The 16,508-nt window shown below is 27.7% G+C and overlaps 2 protein-coding genes across 2 annotated transcripts in view; one reads left to right on the top strand and one right to left on the bottom strand.

Annotated features, from left to right (window-relative positions):
• The window catches only part of Ent1 (Equilibrative nucleoside transporter 1), an 18,094-nt gene extending 16,936 nt beyond the window's left edge, over positions 1-1,158 (bottom strand). The window contains exons 1-2 of the mRNA XM_014420019.2: positions 1,002-1,158; positions 743-898 (exon numbers count right to left, since the gene is read on the bottom strand). Coding sequence (XP_014275505.1) covers positions 743-897 — 155 coding nt within the window. The 5' untranslated portion in view covers position 898; positions 1,002-1,158. The remainder of the gene's footprint in view (positions 1-742; positions 899-1,001) is intronic.
• Positions 1,159-1,521: 363 nt separating this feature from the next.
• Positions 1,522-14,481, top strand: Ced-12 (engulfment and cell motility Ced-12). Its single transcript, XM_014420018.2, has 8 exons — positions 1,522-2,463; positions 3,827-3,919; positions 5,217-5,456; positions 7,830-8,075; positions 8,677-8,955; positions 9,453-9,628; positions 11,846-11,976; positions 12,122-14,481. The coding sequence occupies exons 1-8, from the start codon at positions 1,627-1,629 to the stop codon at positions 12,283-12,285; spliced, it is 2,166 nt and encodes a 721-aa protein (XP_014275504.1). The 5' UTR covers positions 1,522-1,626; the 3' UTR covers positions 12,286-14,481.
• The last annotated feature ends 2,027 nt before the right edge of the window (positions 14,482-16,508 follow it).

Below are 16,508 nucleotides of genomic sequence, written 5' to 3'. Positions count from 1 at the left end.
TATATATAAAAAAGTGACTTCAGAATATTAATAAAATATTTTAGAATTTAAAAAATAAAAGACAGACATATGGATTTTTGGTTTATCCAATTTTTGGATTCCACATACCTTGACACATAAATCAAAATCATATTTTTATTTATAGGAGGAGATTAATTTTTTTTATGGTAAATTACTGAGAATTATTAGGGAACATAACAATCCAAAATCAAGAAATAATAAGCATATTACAGAGACAAAGTTATAAGCATATTACAGAGATGTCAAACATGACAAAAATATTTTTTTTTAAATTATACCACTGTACTAAATTTGAAACTTGAAAATGAGTTATTAAAAAAATTTATATATAATATTAAATAAAATAAATATTCTTTTGAATTGTAAATATAGATTCAGATAGGGGAGTTTTATGATGAATACATAAACAAATAAACAAACTGTTATCACATATTTTATTATCTATCCTTAAATATATAAAATATAACTACTTAATTAATTATTTATTAGTAAATAAATAAATAAAAATAATGTGAATTGAAAAAATCTATAATTTGTTACTTTCTCATTTATAATTATTATGAATAACAAATTAAATAAATGTATCCTTCTAAAGCAATAAGAGTAAATGTAAAATCAAAATGTACAAACAAGTTTATAAATATGTAGCAATTATTTTTTATTTTTCGCCCAATTTTTCTAGTATGTATAAATAAATATCTTAATGATTTTTTTTAAATACCTATCTGCAGGCTCCCATGAATTAAACAGAGGTTTTGTATCTTTTATTATCACATCATCATTATTTTCTGTTCTAATTGCTGCTGGATCTTCATCAAAATCACTATCAGTGTCACTTCTTTGGAGAAGTGGTCGAGTATTGACCGAACTATCCATTCTAACATTTAAAAATAACCAAAATTAATGAAGCATTATAATATGTACATATAAATTACATGCTAAAATAATAACTTCAGAACAGGGACAACCAATATAATTACATATTGCATACGCGATTTACTGGCGTCAGTACGTTTTCACTGTCATTAAATAAAATTATGTCAACGTTGAAAAGAATAAATGGATTATTCGCAATAATAAGTAGCACAAACCATCTCGCATAACAAAGAAATACTGATTTAATATGACAACTACTCTGACCCCCCACTCTATGACGTAAATGATAACCAATAAACATCAAAATAACATAAATCGATTCTCATAGTTTATTTTAATTATTACTAACATTTTCAGTTCCGTTTTATTATTTTTACCACTATTTATTTCAATTTAATAGGTTTAATTAGAATTCTCTAACATTTCATTAAAAATCGACTTTAGAGTAAGAAGTTGTTTGTAGGAATAACTGAACCTAAAAAGTAGGATTTAATGTGGGGACAAAGCCCATAAATATAATTATCGGTTTCGAATGTGCCTAAATAAAACTATTCATTGTTTCCATTCGAAATTAATAAAATATTTCTATTTATTTAGCAAGATTTAGTAGTTAAAAGTATCGATAGCTTTTACGGAAGGTTATCCGGTTATCAGTTAATGTTTTTATGAAGGTTAAGTTGAAGGCAATTGTAATAGATTGAATTATTTATTTGTGAAATCCTGTTGACAATGACTGCCATAAAGGATTCGAATATTGTGAAGATTGCTGTTGAGATGGAAGATCAGCTTCCTCAACTCATCGAATTTAATCAAAAGCAACCTCTGGCTTCCATAATTCAAGAACTGAGTAATGGCTGGGGACTGTCAGAAGCTGAACAATATGCATTGCAATTTTCTGAAAAGAACAATAAAAATTACATTACTGAAAAAAATAGAAACGAGGTTAAAAATGGATCAGTGCTGAGATTGACACATTCACCACTTAAAACAGTAGCAGATATTCTTCAAATTTTAAATTCTCATACTACGGAAGATAAAACAGAGTCTCTAGACAAACTATCAGTTTTAAGTGCTGATAATACTTTTGCTTTGGAATTTATAAATAAGCAAGGTCTGACATTGGTTATTAATATGATTGGGAGTGGTAAATATAAAGGCAAAATGCTTGCTTATTTACTCATATCATTTGTAGAATTGATGGACCATGGTATAGTTTCATGGGACATTCTTGAAGTACCTTTCATCAGTACTGTTGCAAGTTATGTCAATAATTTTCCTGTTCAACAAGATGGCAAAGTGATTCAAGCATCATTGTCTATTTTAGAAAATATATTAGTGAATAGCACTGGAAAGTATGCAGTTGTGGAAAAAGAAGTAGCTTTCCCTAATCTTGAATCTCATTTACAGTCCACTAACCCCATTATTCAACAGAATAGTTTAGCTCTCATAAATGCATTTTTATCTAAAGCTCAAGATGTCACAAAAAGGAGAGCTATTGCTGATCAGTTGTGCTCCACTCAAGTTCGGAGCTCTATTTTGTCAAATGTAATCCAAGCATCAGGCCAGGTACTTGTAATAACCATAAGTACTTAAAAAAAAGTTAAATAAGTAATTATTTAACTCATCATAATATGTGTATACAGTATTATTTTCATTAATTCAAAATAAAAATTTGAGTCAAGGTTTCAAGATGACGTTTAAAATAATCTCCTCAATATTATTATCGTTTTATCTGCTTCCACATTTGTAAACCTTTCTTCACAAAATTTACCATACTCCTTATATTATTTCTTCATGATACTCATTCCTTTTTCATTCTTCTGTCTTTTTGAATACTTACTACTGATTACCAAATAAAAAAGACAAAACATAGAATTGAAACAGAGCTAATAATGTTCTCACTAGCAGGAAATTTTTCTGTGGCGATATATTTGCTATAGCTGTAACATCTCAATACCTTGAATCTTACATGTGAAAGTCTTAGAGTAGTTGTACCATCAAGGACCACTGTCTCAAGTTTATTGTCCGCCTACTGGAGTTGTCTCTGGAGAAGTTCGAATTCCAGCTATCTCGCCATGCCTCACATGCATTTTGTATATTTGGTACTTGTCTTTGCTTGTATTTGTAAAATCTACATTGATAGTATAGATATCATTTGAATTCACGACTTTTATCTAGTCTAATTTGACAACAGATTTCAATTTTTGATTTGTAGAACTATATATTCCATTCCTCCCACAAATAAGTTATGAGTATTGTGTCATCTGATAATATATTCTAAATATATTTCTGCTTGAGCATGGTTGTTAACGACAGTCAGTAGACTATGAAGTTAGACTTTGTAGCCCCTGAACCCAAATTGTAGGTTTTTTTCCATGCATGTACAAGCAGTTTTATTTACCGTATTGTTTACTACTCTTAATGTTTTTGGTTTCTTTTACTGATTTCATAGATTTTTGGCCATATCATCCAGTTTGCTCTTCTTTTGTTCTATTCCTTTCCAACAATGTGCTACATTTATATATATGTGACGTTATATTTTTTCTGTCTATCCATTTGAATAAGTTTTTTTGTATTTGTAAAGATGCCTGATCAATTGTTTTGTGCTATATTATTTTCTCTTCTTTCCGTTCCTTGCTTTCATATCATTTTTATTTTCCTCCCTCGGTTTAAGCTTCAGTTCCACGTGTCCTACACTGACCACTTTTCTTTCAAATTAAAGTTTTTCGGATATAGATTGTAAGTGTTAGTTATTATAGATTACAGCAGTGTACTCTCTCATATATGATATTTAATATATAATTGTTATATACTATCAGTTATTTTATTATTTAACCTAATTAGGATTATTGGATTCCTACCAATAATTTAATTCTCTATTTAAAAAAATATATAAATACTTTAGTGTTTAATTCAATATATTTCTCAGGTTGGAACTGAGATGGCTCATCAACTTTATGTTTTCCAAACTTACTACCTTGGTCTTCTTGAACCCCGGATGAGAACAAAAATGGATCCACAGGTATTTTTTGGCTTTTATTTTAAAATTGTAGTTGATATAAGTTTCCCGCTCTTGTTAATTCTTTTATCTCTAGAATTAAATAATGCTAAATCTTGAGAGAATTGGTTAATTTTATTATTCATTTCACAACAAAGTTTTAATTAAAAAAATATATATTTTGAAGTTATTTCAATATACGTATATAAGCATTTTCATATTGATACAATATACTGTAGTAAAAAAAAAAATGAATATTAAATTTTTTACAAATACTTGAATTTTTGAATGAAACAATTATTATAAAAGAAAATATTAAAATTACTAAAACAATGGAAAGAAAATTTGTTCATTAGTTTTTAATTGTATTCACTTAAACATTTATCAATATTAATAAATACGTAAATAATTTATTGGGTTGAATAAAATCGCTATTGCCACAATTGTAGTTTTGTATCGTTCAACAGCCACAACAAAGTGAAGAATATTTTGAGATAAGTAATAATACAAAAAAAAAATTAATAACTCATAATTAAAAAATAAACCTTTATTCATTATTAACAAGAAAATAAAACGAATTCAGAAGAGCACATTTAAGTAAATGGTATGCTCAAGTTCATAAATATGTCAGTGTGGTAAAAATTTTTGTAGAGAGAGATTACAAAATGCACAAACATAAAAATACATTTAAACAAAAACCTTATAAACTATTTAAAAATAGATTATATGTGTAAAATGGAGAGAAGTAAATGTGTGTATACATAAGTAAATAAGTAAGTGGATTTTAAACAATAAATTTTATGAATGCATAAATGTATATGCTAATAATAACCACAAGATACATGAGAAATTATATAGAAATACACATTTAGCTAAATTAGAATAAATAAATTAATACAATTGTGCATAATCTTAGAAACTGACTAATTTATTAAAACAAAATCTAAAAATATTTAAATAATAAATAAATAAATAAGGAGTATTAAAGTAAACAAACATAATGAAAAAATGAGAACTTCACAATATTACATAATCAGTTAATTATTTATTAATTTTTTTAATAATTTGAAAACTATACATCTTCTAAAACTTTTCAAATGCTTGTTTAAGCACTAATTAAATTGTCTGCAATTTAAAAAATAAAAAAATAAAAGTATACTGAACTAATATTTGCGAAGATAAAGCAAAAATATTTTTAATATAGGATAAAAAATATAGGACTTTGCAGTGAAAGTAGTTAAAAAAGTCATGGGGTTTGACACACCAGATATTTTAACTTTTGAAATGAGGAATGTATTAATCACTAAATTTTATTTTTTAGGACCAGGATGCTCATGATAAAATTAAGGAATTAAGAAGAATAGCATTCGATACTGAAGGCACCAGTGGTGCAGATTCATTTGCTCGAAAACAGTTAGGTGTTTTCGCAAAGGATTACAAAAAACTCGGATTCAAATGTGACATAAATCCAGCATTGGATTTTACTGAAACGCCACCTGGTATGCTTGCTTTGGACTGTATGATATATTTTGCACGTAATCAAACAGAAAATTATACTAAGGTTTGTATTAAAAAGATAAATTCTACTTTTTATTTCATAAAATATCAATTTTGTTGTTCGTTTCATTTTTTCAGTTCACAACTTTTTAAGTGATCGAAAGAAAAAGTTTCGAAATAACTGCCTTACATTATCTTGTCCATCTACAAATTATTGTATTGGAGGAAGTTAGATCTTATTAACCTTTACATTCAAATTTAAATTTACTTCATTCTCAATTATTTTAACATATTGTATATTACACTATGTAAAAGGTACGAATTGAGAATAACCAATGATTTTTACCTTTTTATGTTATAACCTTCATTACTTGATGTCTTACATCCATCCTTTTTATATATACTGTATATTTCTTCAATTTTTAATTATATTTATTTTTTGCAGACTTTGCTCATTTATTTATTTGAAAGGGTTTTTGCCTAAATCTTTTTTTTTTTTTTTTTTTTTTTTAATTATTTATTTATTGTAATTTACAACTGTACAAAATAATACAATAAGTAAATATGTAGTATGTTTCATATACACTTGAAAATCTTGGGAAGGAACCACCCATTGGTGGTACTTCAAACATTAATTTAAACTAGAAGGTCTCGTGGCCATCTTCTTTTTAGACGCCTCGGAGGCTTATCAGGGATTGTTAAGGATGAAAGATTAAGAATTAATGGGTTAGGATGGTTAAGGAGCTTGGAATAAAAAGACGCATATCTGGTTTGGGTCAAATCTGCAACGAATGGGATGTTAAGGTCTTTATGAATGAGTTTATTTGTGACATAATAAGGAGCATCAAGGATTTTACGTATGATTTTGGATTGTAACGATTGGATGCGGGAAGAATTTGATGGTTTGGTGGAGCCCCAGAGCTCAATTCCGTATGTCCAAATTGGTCTGATTATTGTAGTGTATACTAATTTTTTGTAGTGAATGGGAAGTTTAGAGCGTTTGTCAAGTAAGTGTTGTAGCAAACGGAATCTACGAGCAGTATCTTGTCGTTTCAGTCTTGTGTGTGGATTCCAAGTAAGTCTCTTGTCAAGATGGAGTCCTAAGTATCGAATCTGTTCAACATTGCCTAAATCTAATTTTAATACCATTAAACAATTTTATTTATTTAAATCTGAAGATGAAAGGGTATTTATTTTACTTCATAAAGAATATTAACAACAGTAATAATAATAAATAACGAGAAAGGCAGTTCCATCTCTTGTTTAATATGAGGAATAATTGTTGGAGCTAAATATTTTTGGTTGAAAACGGCAGATTTATTTCTTTGTCGTAAATTTCAAATGTTAGTCCAGACTTCCATGAATGGGACTATTACCTTTATTATGGCTATGCAGCAAACCCTTGACCCAATGATTCCAAGGACACTTTTAATTAATCATTTTTCTCTTTTTACAATTACCATTTCAAAACTTATTTGAGTACTGGAGTACTTATTTCAGCCCTCTTGAAATTTAAAGTGTTAAATTCATCGTATTTTATTGTTTGTAAATGTTTAAAGATTATTAGTTGACCATATGAAATCAATTTTTGAAAGATGGTCCAGGTGTTGGTCAAGAAACATACAAAAAAGATCAGAAAAACTATTTATTAGTAACCTAAGTTTCTCCCCAATTCATGTGGCTTTATCAGGGCTAAGCGTATGTATTAGCTTTTTATCATCTTATATATTTTCTGATTGTTCTTTTTGGACACAAATTTTTCTTCAAAAGGCATTACATTCCCACCATGCCACCTACTGACTCTACTATATATTTATTTATTTTAATATACAGGTGACCATTTATACTATTTTTATTTTACTATCCTTTATTTACGCATATACCTATATTTATTAATTTCTGTGATTTGTTATTGCTGGATACTTACACCTTATTTACTTAATCAAGCTTTCCTTCATTTAATTTTTCATAATTCTAACTTACTTCTATTAAGTATTATTTTAAGTATTAATTGCTCTTGTTTTACATTAGCAATTCTATCACTCATTAATTTACTGTTATTAATTACTATTCTACTCATTTATATTTATATTCTTTTGGTTTTGTCTTTCTTTTGTTATGTAACTTCCTCTGTATATTTTCGTTATATTATCATATTTTACCTTATTTGTGTATTATTCTCATTTAGCCCTGATGAAGCTCTGCAAAGTGGAGCAAAAAACCTTGTTCACTTTCCTACTTATTTTTTGTTCCTTTCTTAACCGCCGCCCGGACCAATATCCCGGATCTATTCCTATAAGTTTAGATATGTCGTTTTTTAATTTTGTTCATTGCATGTTGTTTTTATAAGTACTTATATTTTAGTATACATTCTAGCCTCTGAGTAAAAAAAATCCAATCAATTGAGTCAATATAATAAAGAATTTTTATTTTCAAGGTTGTTCTTGAAAACTCTTGTCGAGCAGATGAACATGAATGCCCTTTTGGTCGTACATCAGTTGAACTAGTACGATTGCTTTGCGACTTGTTACACATCGGCGAATCTCCTTCTGAACAAGGACATACCTTTTATCCCCTGTTTTTCACCCATGATCATCCATTTGAAGAGTTCTTTTCCATTTGTATTGTCCTTTTAAACAAGACATGGAAGGAGATGAGAGCAACGATTGAAGACTTTGGTAAGGTAAAGAACTTTAAATTAAATAGTATTTTTAAAATCTTTACTATGTCCATTTTCTTTAATGCTTTCATTTTCATTTTATTAATTATGCTCTAGTTAATTGAGTTTTATTTACTATCATAATTATAAATTAAGTCTAATACAGTAATAAATGTAATTACTGTTTCTACTGAGTTGACCGAGCAACATGTCTACTACTTAAGGTAAAAGGCACAAACAGAGCAACTTTTCATTGATGTTACTGTTTGATATAAAATTTGTTTCCAAAGGCAATTGGATACAATTAATTAAAACATTCCTATGGAAGTGAATTGTACAAAAAGCTATAGTTTTAATGTCCAAAGTTATTTTTAAAAAAGATTTGATTTTATGTTTTACTGTGTACAATTTTTTTTTCTATTCTCTTCCATAGGAACTCTATACAATCTTGTAATAATTTTTAAAGAAAGATTAAAATTGAAAAAAAATATGTTCATTTATTGAATAACAGTTATTCTGTAATATCTATAATTATTTTATTTTAAACATGGTGCAGTTGTAGTATAACATTATTTTAATATTAACTTCATTACACATTTTCTCTCTACAGATTGGTAATTTTTAGGTATTTAGTGTCGTAAGGGAACAGATAACTAGGGCTCTTGCTTCTCAGCCGAGTGCTCTTGATAAATTTAGAGCGAAACTCTTTTTTCTCACATACAGCGAAATCACAAATCTCTGGCAGCAAGAACGAACATCCCGTGAAGAGTGGGAATCACATGCACGACCTATAGTCGAGCTTAAAGAAATGATAACTCCCGACATCCTAGACCTCATAAAACAACAAAGACATGGCTTTCTGGTTGAAGGTACCAGGTTTACAAAGTATTCACAAAGGGGACAGGTAAAGATATTTTCATACTTTGTTGTTTGCTTAATTTTATCTACAAAATGCAAAATAAAATCTTATGGTAATCTATGCAAAATGATGATTTTAATTGTTTTATTTTAGGCAGATATTGAAAAATATCCATGTATTTTTTCTTTTCATTACAGACTTCAAGTAATATTTTATTTGATTGCCATAGTCTAGTAAAATTGGAAGATATGGAGATCCTTATCATTTTAGATTTTAAAGGGAACTTATATTTATCCAATTATGGTGCCTTTTGCCAGTGTATTTAAGTAAATGCCTGAAAACCCATTTACAATAAATGTATTACAATTTTTTTTTTAGTTTATTCTACCCAGAAGTAAAAAGTTAACCTATTAAAAGTTTCTGTACACTCCCATCAAAATTATGTTTTTCTACTGCTAACACACATTTTCTGTGTAAATAATCCATTTACAATTATAATTATCTATTAACATTACATATATTTTGATAATTTCATTTTTTAGAGAATCAAAGATAAGTTTTGGTATGTTCGTTTGTCTCCTTCGCACAAAGTGTTCCATTATGGTGATTGTGATGAGAAAATGACACCAACATTTGAGCAGCTTCCTAATAAACTTGCCGTCATTGATATAAAGGCTCTTGTTACCGGTAAAGAGTGTCCTCATATGAAAGATGCCAGGTATGTTTATTCTTATTTTCCAAAACAATATTTATGTTCTTTATTTTTTAATTTGACGGTGCCACTAAATTTGTGATATTTTATTTTTGCTTTATTCTACTTAAAAATATCACTTGAGTAAAATTGAGAAAACCCATAGTTATTATGCATTTGCTTTAATGAGGCAAACAAAGTAATGAGAAAAGTAAAAGTGCTGTGATCAAAGAGTGAGCATTACCTTTGAGGCATGAAGTCAGGAAAAGAAATGTTTCCATGTGTGATAAAGACGGCTAATTGTGAATGTGTCACGAAATAAAGGCCACTCAGTTGAATCATACCTAAAATCAGATAAATTTATTTGGGGTAATCTGGCAGTGACAACCCGACTTTCATCAATTTTAGCAGTGTGGAATGTTCTGCTGAAGTAGGGGCAATAGGAGTGGGGCTCATATAATTTTGGTAAATCTCGCTCTCTTCGTTTGGTCTCGCTTGGTTTTAAAGTGGGAGCGACCTTCTTTAGTTGAAAAGGGTTCTGAAACATTTGAGCGGGAGCTAAGTTCTTTAAGGGAATCATAGGCTTTACAGAAGGAAGTGAAAAAAAGTTTCAGTTCTATGTACATTCCTTTAAATAAGAATAATTTTTCAGAGTCTTTTGCAATACCCTTGAGAAATAAAAGTTTTAACTTCGGATGCATAAAAGTTTAATTTCTCTTTGAGATTTTCAAATTGAATTTAAAATCCTCTGGTATCTTCTTCGTCATATTGGTGAATGATATAAATGAAAAATAAACTGAAAGAGAATAAGTGATGAGAGAAGGTGAGAAAAAAAATTATTGGTGGAATGGCGCACCTTACAAAATAAAATAATTTTTTCTATTAAACATAATTAAATAAAGATAAAATAAAATGTACAATAACAAAATTCGACAACCAGAGGACCTTGAAAAAAAATTAATAATAAATATATCTGGCCTGATTAGACCACTATGTTATGGCGGTAGGGGTTCAAAAGGAACCTTTCCCCAACCATGAAGAATAATGAAAATAAAATAAATGAACTTTCAAATTTTGTTATTGTTGTATTTTGATTAATTGAACATAACATTTCGGTCAGAATTTCAAGCCTTATCAAGGGTTAAGGACAAAAACAAGGTAACAACCATAATGAATAAAAGGAATTATAGAATGATTAGAAAATAACTAACATTATAGGTACATAAGTACTGTTCGAAGACACATACTGTCATATATATATATATATATCAACTATTTATTTGTTGCTGTCGTTTCAACCAAAAAATAAGAAAGTAGAGTTAAGGTAAGAGTAAAGAAGTGACATAAAAAATATGTAAGGTGGAGTTAAGGTAAGAGTAAAGAAGTGACATCAAAAATATGTAAGGTGGAGTTAATGTGGAACTAATTTACTTGTCATGCTTACTATTTATCATCTATCTTCATTTAGATTTCCAACTATCATAACATTCTCTATTGCTTCAATATTATTAATTTGCCAGCTCATGATTAATTACTGTGTCAGTTATTATGTCTCTTTAGTTAATTAAATTAAGCTCTTTTAAATAACATATACCTTGATATATCAGTTTACTATTCTTCATTATGATAATTAATAATTTTTTTATTCATCTTTTTCCTCCTAAATTTATTTACATTTTTGATTGTATAACTCCATGTTAACATCTTTTTTATATTACTCTTACATTAAATCTACTTTTTTTGTATCTTTTTAATTTTAAGCCCTGAAGACCTATATTGTGAGTTGAAACGTAGGCAATGAATAAATAATTGAGAACTATTTTTGTTTCTTCTTGACTGCTGCCCTGACCATCTCCTTGATATTCAATAATGGTAAATCATTTATTTATTTAATATTTTTATTAGTCTTCAAGAGACCCTACATGGTCAGTCAGAATGACTATTAACATTTAAAAGCCAGGCTGCAAGACCAATTTAAATGTCCGTCTATGGTTTTACTGTCATGGGGCTCCTACATAACCAAGATTGGGACATGATTTTTGCTGGAAACCAGCTCTCTAAACTATTTTTATGGAATAGAGTCATCAACATTAGAAATCACCTCAATCTTCTCAACTTACAACTTTGAATGAAATTTAAGACCTGCAGCTTCTGAAAAAAAGAGTAGTGTGAATTTATGAAATAGTTTAATCTAATTGACTATGGTTTAGATTCAAATGTGTCTAATAAATAATAATCTTTTAGAGGGAGAAAAACAACTCATCAGCTTGCATTTTCTTTAACGCTTGATTCAGTTGAAGTTCAATCTCTTGATTTTGTGGCCCCTGATGAACAGGTCTTTGACTATTGGACAGATGGAATCAATGCTCTTCTCGGTAAAATATTTTTAAATCTTTTAATAGAATTGATTATAGCTTTAACTATCTTAGCTACTTTACCACAATCCAAAAGCCTGCTGTCTTCCTTATGATTTATTTTAATATTGTTGCTTCTTGTCAAAAACCTACCAATTCATTTCAGGTAATAAGATGGTGAGTAAGGAAACAGAAAATGACTTGGAAACATTACTATCGATGGATATAAAGCTGCGCCTCTTAGATGCAGAAGGCATTGATATTCCGGAGGACCCACCTGCTGTCCCTGCCGATCCTCCAAACTATGATTTTTGCTGTAACATTAAATGAAATATTTAATTTCTGATACAGTGCTTTACTTTTTGGCATGGTAATATTGGAGAGAGAATTACCAGGCTGAGAATATTTTGAATTATTCCAAAAAAAAAAAAAAAATGAAGCTTTAACTGTCTCATTACTAAGACAAAAACTAATCAACACTCTTTTTAGTTACTATTTATGAATCTTGTATTACCATGCTTTAAATTTTTAAAAGCCAAAGAATTGTATGATTCATGAATTAAAAAAAAAAAAGTTTTACTCAATTTATTGACTTTCATAGTTCAGTTGAGAATGGGGCCAGCTTTTTGTCGTGCTAAGAATTAAACCTAGGCTGTGAGACTGGGGGATATTTTTGTCAAAAATTTTAAAATTTAAAATTAGAATTTTAGAGATTTGTAGTCATTTACATGAAATCTAGTGATAGATTTACATAGGACATCCAAATTTTAAATGGATTGTAATGAAATTGGTGATTAGAAATTTTATTTAAGCTTTTATAAAAAGTTTAGCATAGTTCAGTCACTAGTTGCTTATCTGGTTCTTCTTTAAATAATTAGAAGTGTATATTTGCTGTGTTTTTCAAAGTTTAGAAAAGATGGTGCTCAGAAAAAAAACTGAGTTGTTATAGTTCAGAATTTTTCAGTAAAGATAAAATATTTTTTATGATATTTAAAAAAATCTATTTATTTTATCTTCCAAAGCTATTATTAACCATTAATAAAGGTTGTGTAGTATTATAGGGAATATAGAACATTGTTGCTTCCGAAGGTAAATGGTTTACCGTTTTGCTCACAATTATCATCTTTGCTCATTTATTTCCTCATAATAGTTTGCCTAATCAAGCTCACAATCGATATTTAAGTGGATTAATAGTTTTTATATTATTACAGAAAATGTAATCTTACATTATTAATGAAATTACTTGTATTGATAATGCATTGTTGTAAGAATAATCACTTATATTGAGTCAATCTCTTATGATCATGAGTTTTTCTGTTTTGAAATTTATATTAATTTTGGTTATTTTAGGTTCTATTCATCTATTTATAAGCATAAAAATAATGAATCACTAAAAACTTCGTTTTAGGCTAAAGCATAAATATCTATATTTATTTTATGATTTTTCTAAAATTGGACTTATTTAGTTTAATTTGATTAAAAAAATATATTAACTTTCTTTATGACTCATTTACCCCTAGAATGGTATCTTTTTTCCATTATCACTTATTGGTATCGATGAGTAAATTTTATTATGTAGAGATAAAGGACATGGTTAATAAAATCAACAACTAATCTTAGATGTATTTAAAGTGGTTTCTTAAATGAATGTATAATAGACATATTATGAAAACAATTTATATTACATTTTTGAGATTGTTTTTCTATCTATTGAATAAGAAAGCTAAGGTAAAATTTAAAAAAAAATAACAAAATTGATATCTAATTATTGTTATAGTAATTTTATTGTATAGAAAATTGCTATAATAAATCAGTTGAATTCTAGCCCTACAATGTATCACCAAAATACCATGCCCCTAAATTCTCCAGCCATAAAATTCAAAAGGGAAATAATAACCTATCCCAGGTTTTATGATCTCTTCTTCTTTACATCACTTTATTAGTGTATGAGAAGACTCCTAGTTCTTCCCTGATTCTCTCTTTATTGATGCAGTCACTCACTACTTTTCTATTCATTTATCAAAATCAAGCTTTTAGCTTGATACAGTAGGACAGGCAAGTAAACCGACTTAAAGTTTATGGCGTTTCATGTTATTAAATACTTCTCACTTTTCAAACTTCTTGCAAGAATAGCTAATGATCTTAGCTATATTATTATGGTTTTATTATTTGGTTAACTGGTTGGTAAAGAATTAAGTTTGGAACACAGCTCATCGCACACCCAAACCATATTCAAGGAATGGAGTTCATAAATTTTACTCAGCAATACCATTCTAGGGTTAAGTAGACTCATACAAATAAGTTTAATAGGATTCACTTGGTGCTTTTATTAAAATGTATTTTGTCATTTATTGTATTTAACAACTTTATGTACTCCATGTACGGGAGAAATGGTAGATTTACTACCTACTCATTACCGGCCTATTCTAGTCAGAGTACAAAAATAGAGATCCTTTGTGCAAGTCTGTCACAAAATAAAAGTTAAACACTTACAAATCAGAATTGAATAATAATTGACTTTTTTAATTTATGGTTTATTTATTTTTATTTAATCCCTGAAAAAATTTTAAGAGTTAGACTTAGGTAATTTAATTTTGAAGATGGAGATGTGACTTTGTCAGTTAATGTATCCTACAATTCCTATTGACTGAAAAACCTTGAAAACAATTAGTTGGTTAATTTTATAATAATATTATATTTGGTTAAGTCCCAATTTAGGCACAAAATTACTCCAATACTCCAATGAAATGGGATAAAATCACACACATCAAACACATTTTTCCTAACTTACCTTACCTACCATCTTCCATATTGGTTACTATTTCACTTGGGAAATCCACAGTATTGTGAATAGCTTAAACTCTTTATTTTATTTTTTTTTTTTTCAGAAAAATAAAAATCATAAAACAAAAAATATTTTATTATATTAATTTTTTTCTTATTAATCTATGAGTTTGCTGAGTTCATGCTTCTAACTTGTTAATTGAGTTTGCCTTGTTTCTTTTAATTAAAATAATAAATAGGATATTAGTTTTGTGGATTACCTGCCTGCTGTAAACCTCTGGAACAAATAGTAAAATTTGACTTACTTGTAAATGTAATATCAGCACATTGGTGTAAACATATGTACACTTTTTAATATGTGAAATTTTATGTTACATGTTAGTATTATGTAGTATTAATAGTAATGTAGTTTTTTATATATGGTATTACATAAATAAGAATAATCAACTTCAGTAAAATATTATATTATACAAAGGATTATGATTCCCTCTTTGTGAAGATATGTTATTTAAAATAAATTATATAAGGAATATAATAATTTAGATACTTATAAGCTGTATTTATTTATTTTTTTGGATATAATATAAATTTTTATATCATTATATTTGGATATCAAAACTAATGATGAATTATTTTTAGTTTATAAATTGAAAAATTTAAAGTTACCATTTTTTTTTTTTTTAATAAAATGAAAAATCAATCTTTATTTTGGGACACTTGGTTCCCTAAGAATATCAGTTTGAACAATTTAATTTTTTTTTTTTACTCACTATCAATCTAAATATTAATTTCATTTTATTTATTATTATAAAAATTTCTTATTTAGTTTATAAAACATGTTCTTATGTTTTGGAAAAATATGTAAAAAACATTTAACAAATATAAAGATTAGAGCTAAATTTGGAATGACTTTTCATTCACTTGAAGCATCTTAAAGTGGCCTTAGTCTAACTAGCCAGTCTTCTTAATTGCTTTGTGCATTTCAGAATTTTGGCTTCAACTTTTCCAATCCTTAACATATATTCCTGATGTGAGGTCATTTGGGGACATTATTGTGTAGATATAAGCATCTTATGGCTAATGGATTGTATTATGTTCAGCCAACAACTCTTCCAATATTAAAGGAAAAAGTTTCTATTTTAGTTTTGGTTTTATTCTTAATATTTAAGAAACATTTCATTAAGTATCAGAAAATATTTTTCATCCTGTATTATTTGCAAAAAAATTTGAATAGTAACTTTTTTTTTATTCTTGGTTTATGATATTTATTGACTTCTGGGTACTAAGTATCAAAATATTTTCTATGGTGTTTTGGAAACTTATTATTTTTATAAGAATGCTCATATAACAAAGTTGTGAAAACATACTTAACAATTTGGTTCAAAATAACGAAGTACCATGTAAAATTTATTACCTACTTAGACTTACCTTAACCAAAGTTATGTTGTTTAATATTTATTATGTATCAAGCATGCAAAATTTTGTTAATATTTAATTTTATCCTTTTATTATCCTGTTTATTTATATTATGTTTATTATTTATTATATCTTCTTGAAATATTAAATATACTTTTATATTTATAAATACATATTACATGTATAAACTATATAAAAATATACATATAAATAGGCTTAAATATCTTTTATGGTTTCTCCTCTCCTAAGTAATACCATAGAAGATAATGATGCCCAAAGACATTAAGGTTTTGAAACAGCCGCCATTTTTTATTCCCCTTACCTATACTTGGCAGACTCATCAATTTTGACTA

The sequence above is a fragment of the Halyomorpha halys genome, unplaced genomic scaffold (genome assembly GCF_000696795.3).
Source record: "Halyomorpha halys isolate HHAL.00 unplaced genomic scaffold, Hhal_1.1 Scaffold257.1, whole genome shotgun sequence".
Classification (NCBI taxonomy): Eukaryota; Metazoa; Arthropoda; class Insecta; order Hemiptera; family Pentatomidae; genus Halyomorpha; species Halyomorpha halys.
This window is presented reverse-complemented; position numbering and strand designations above follow the sequence as displayed.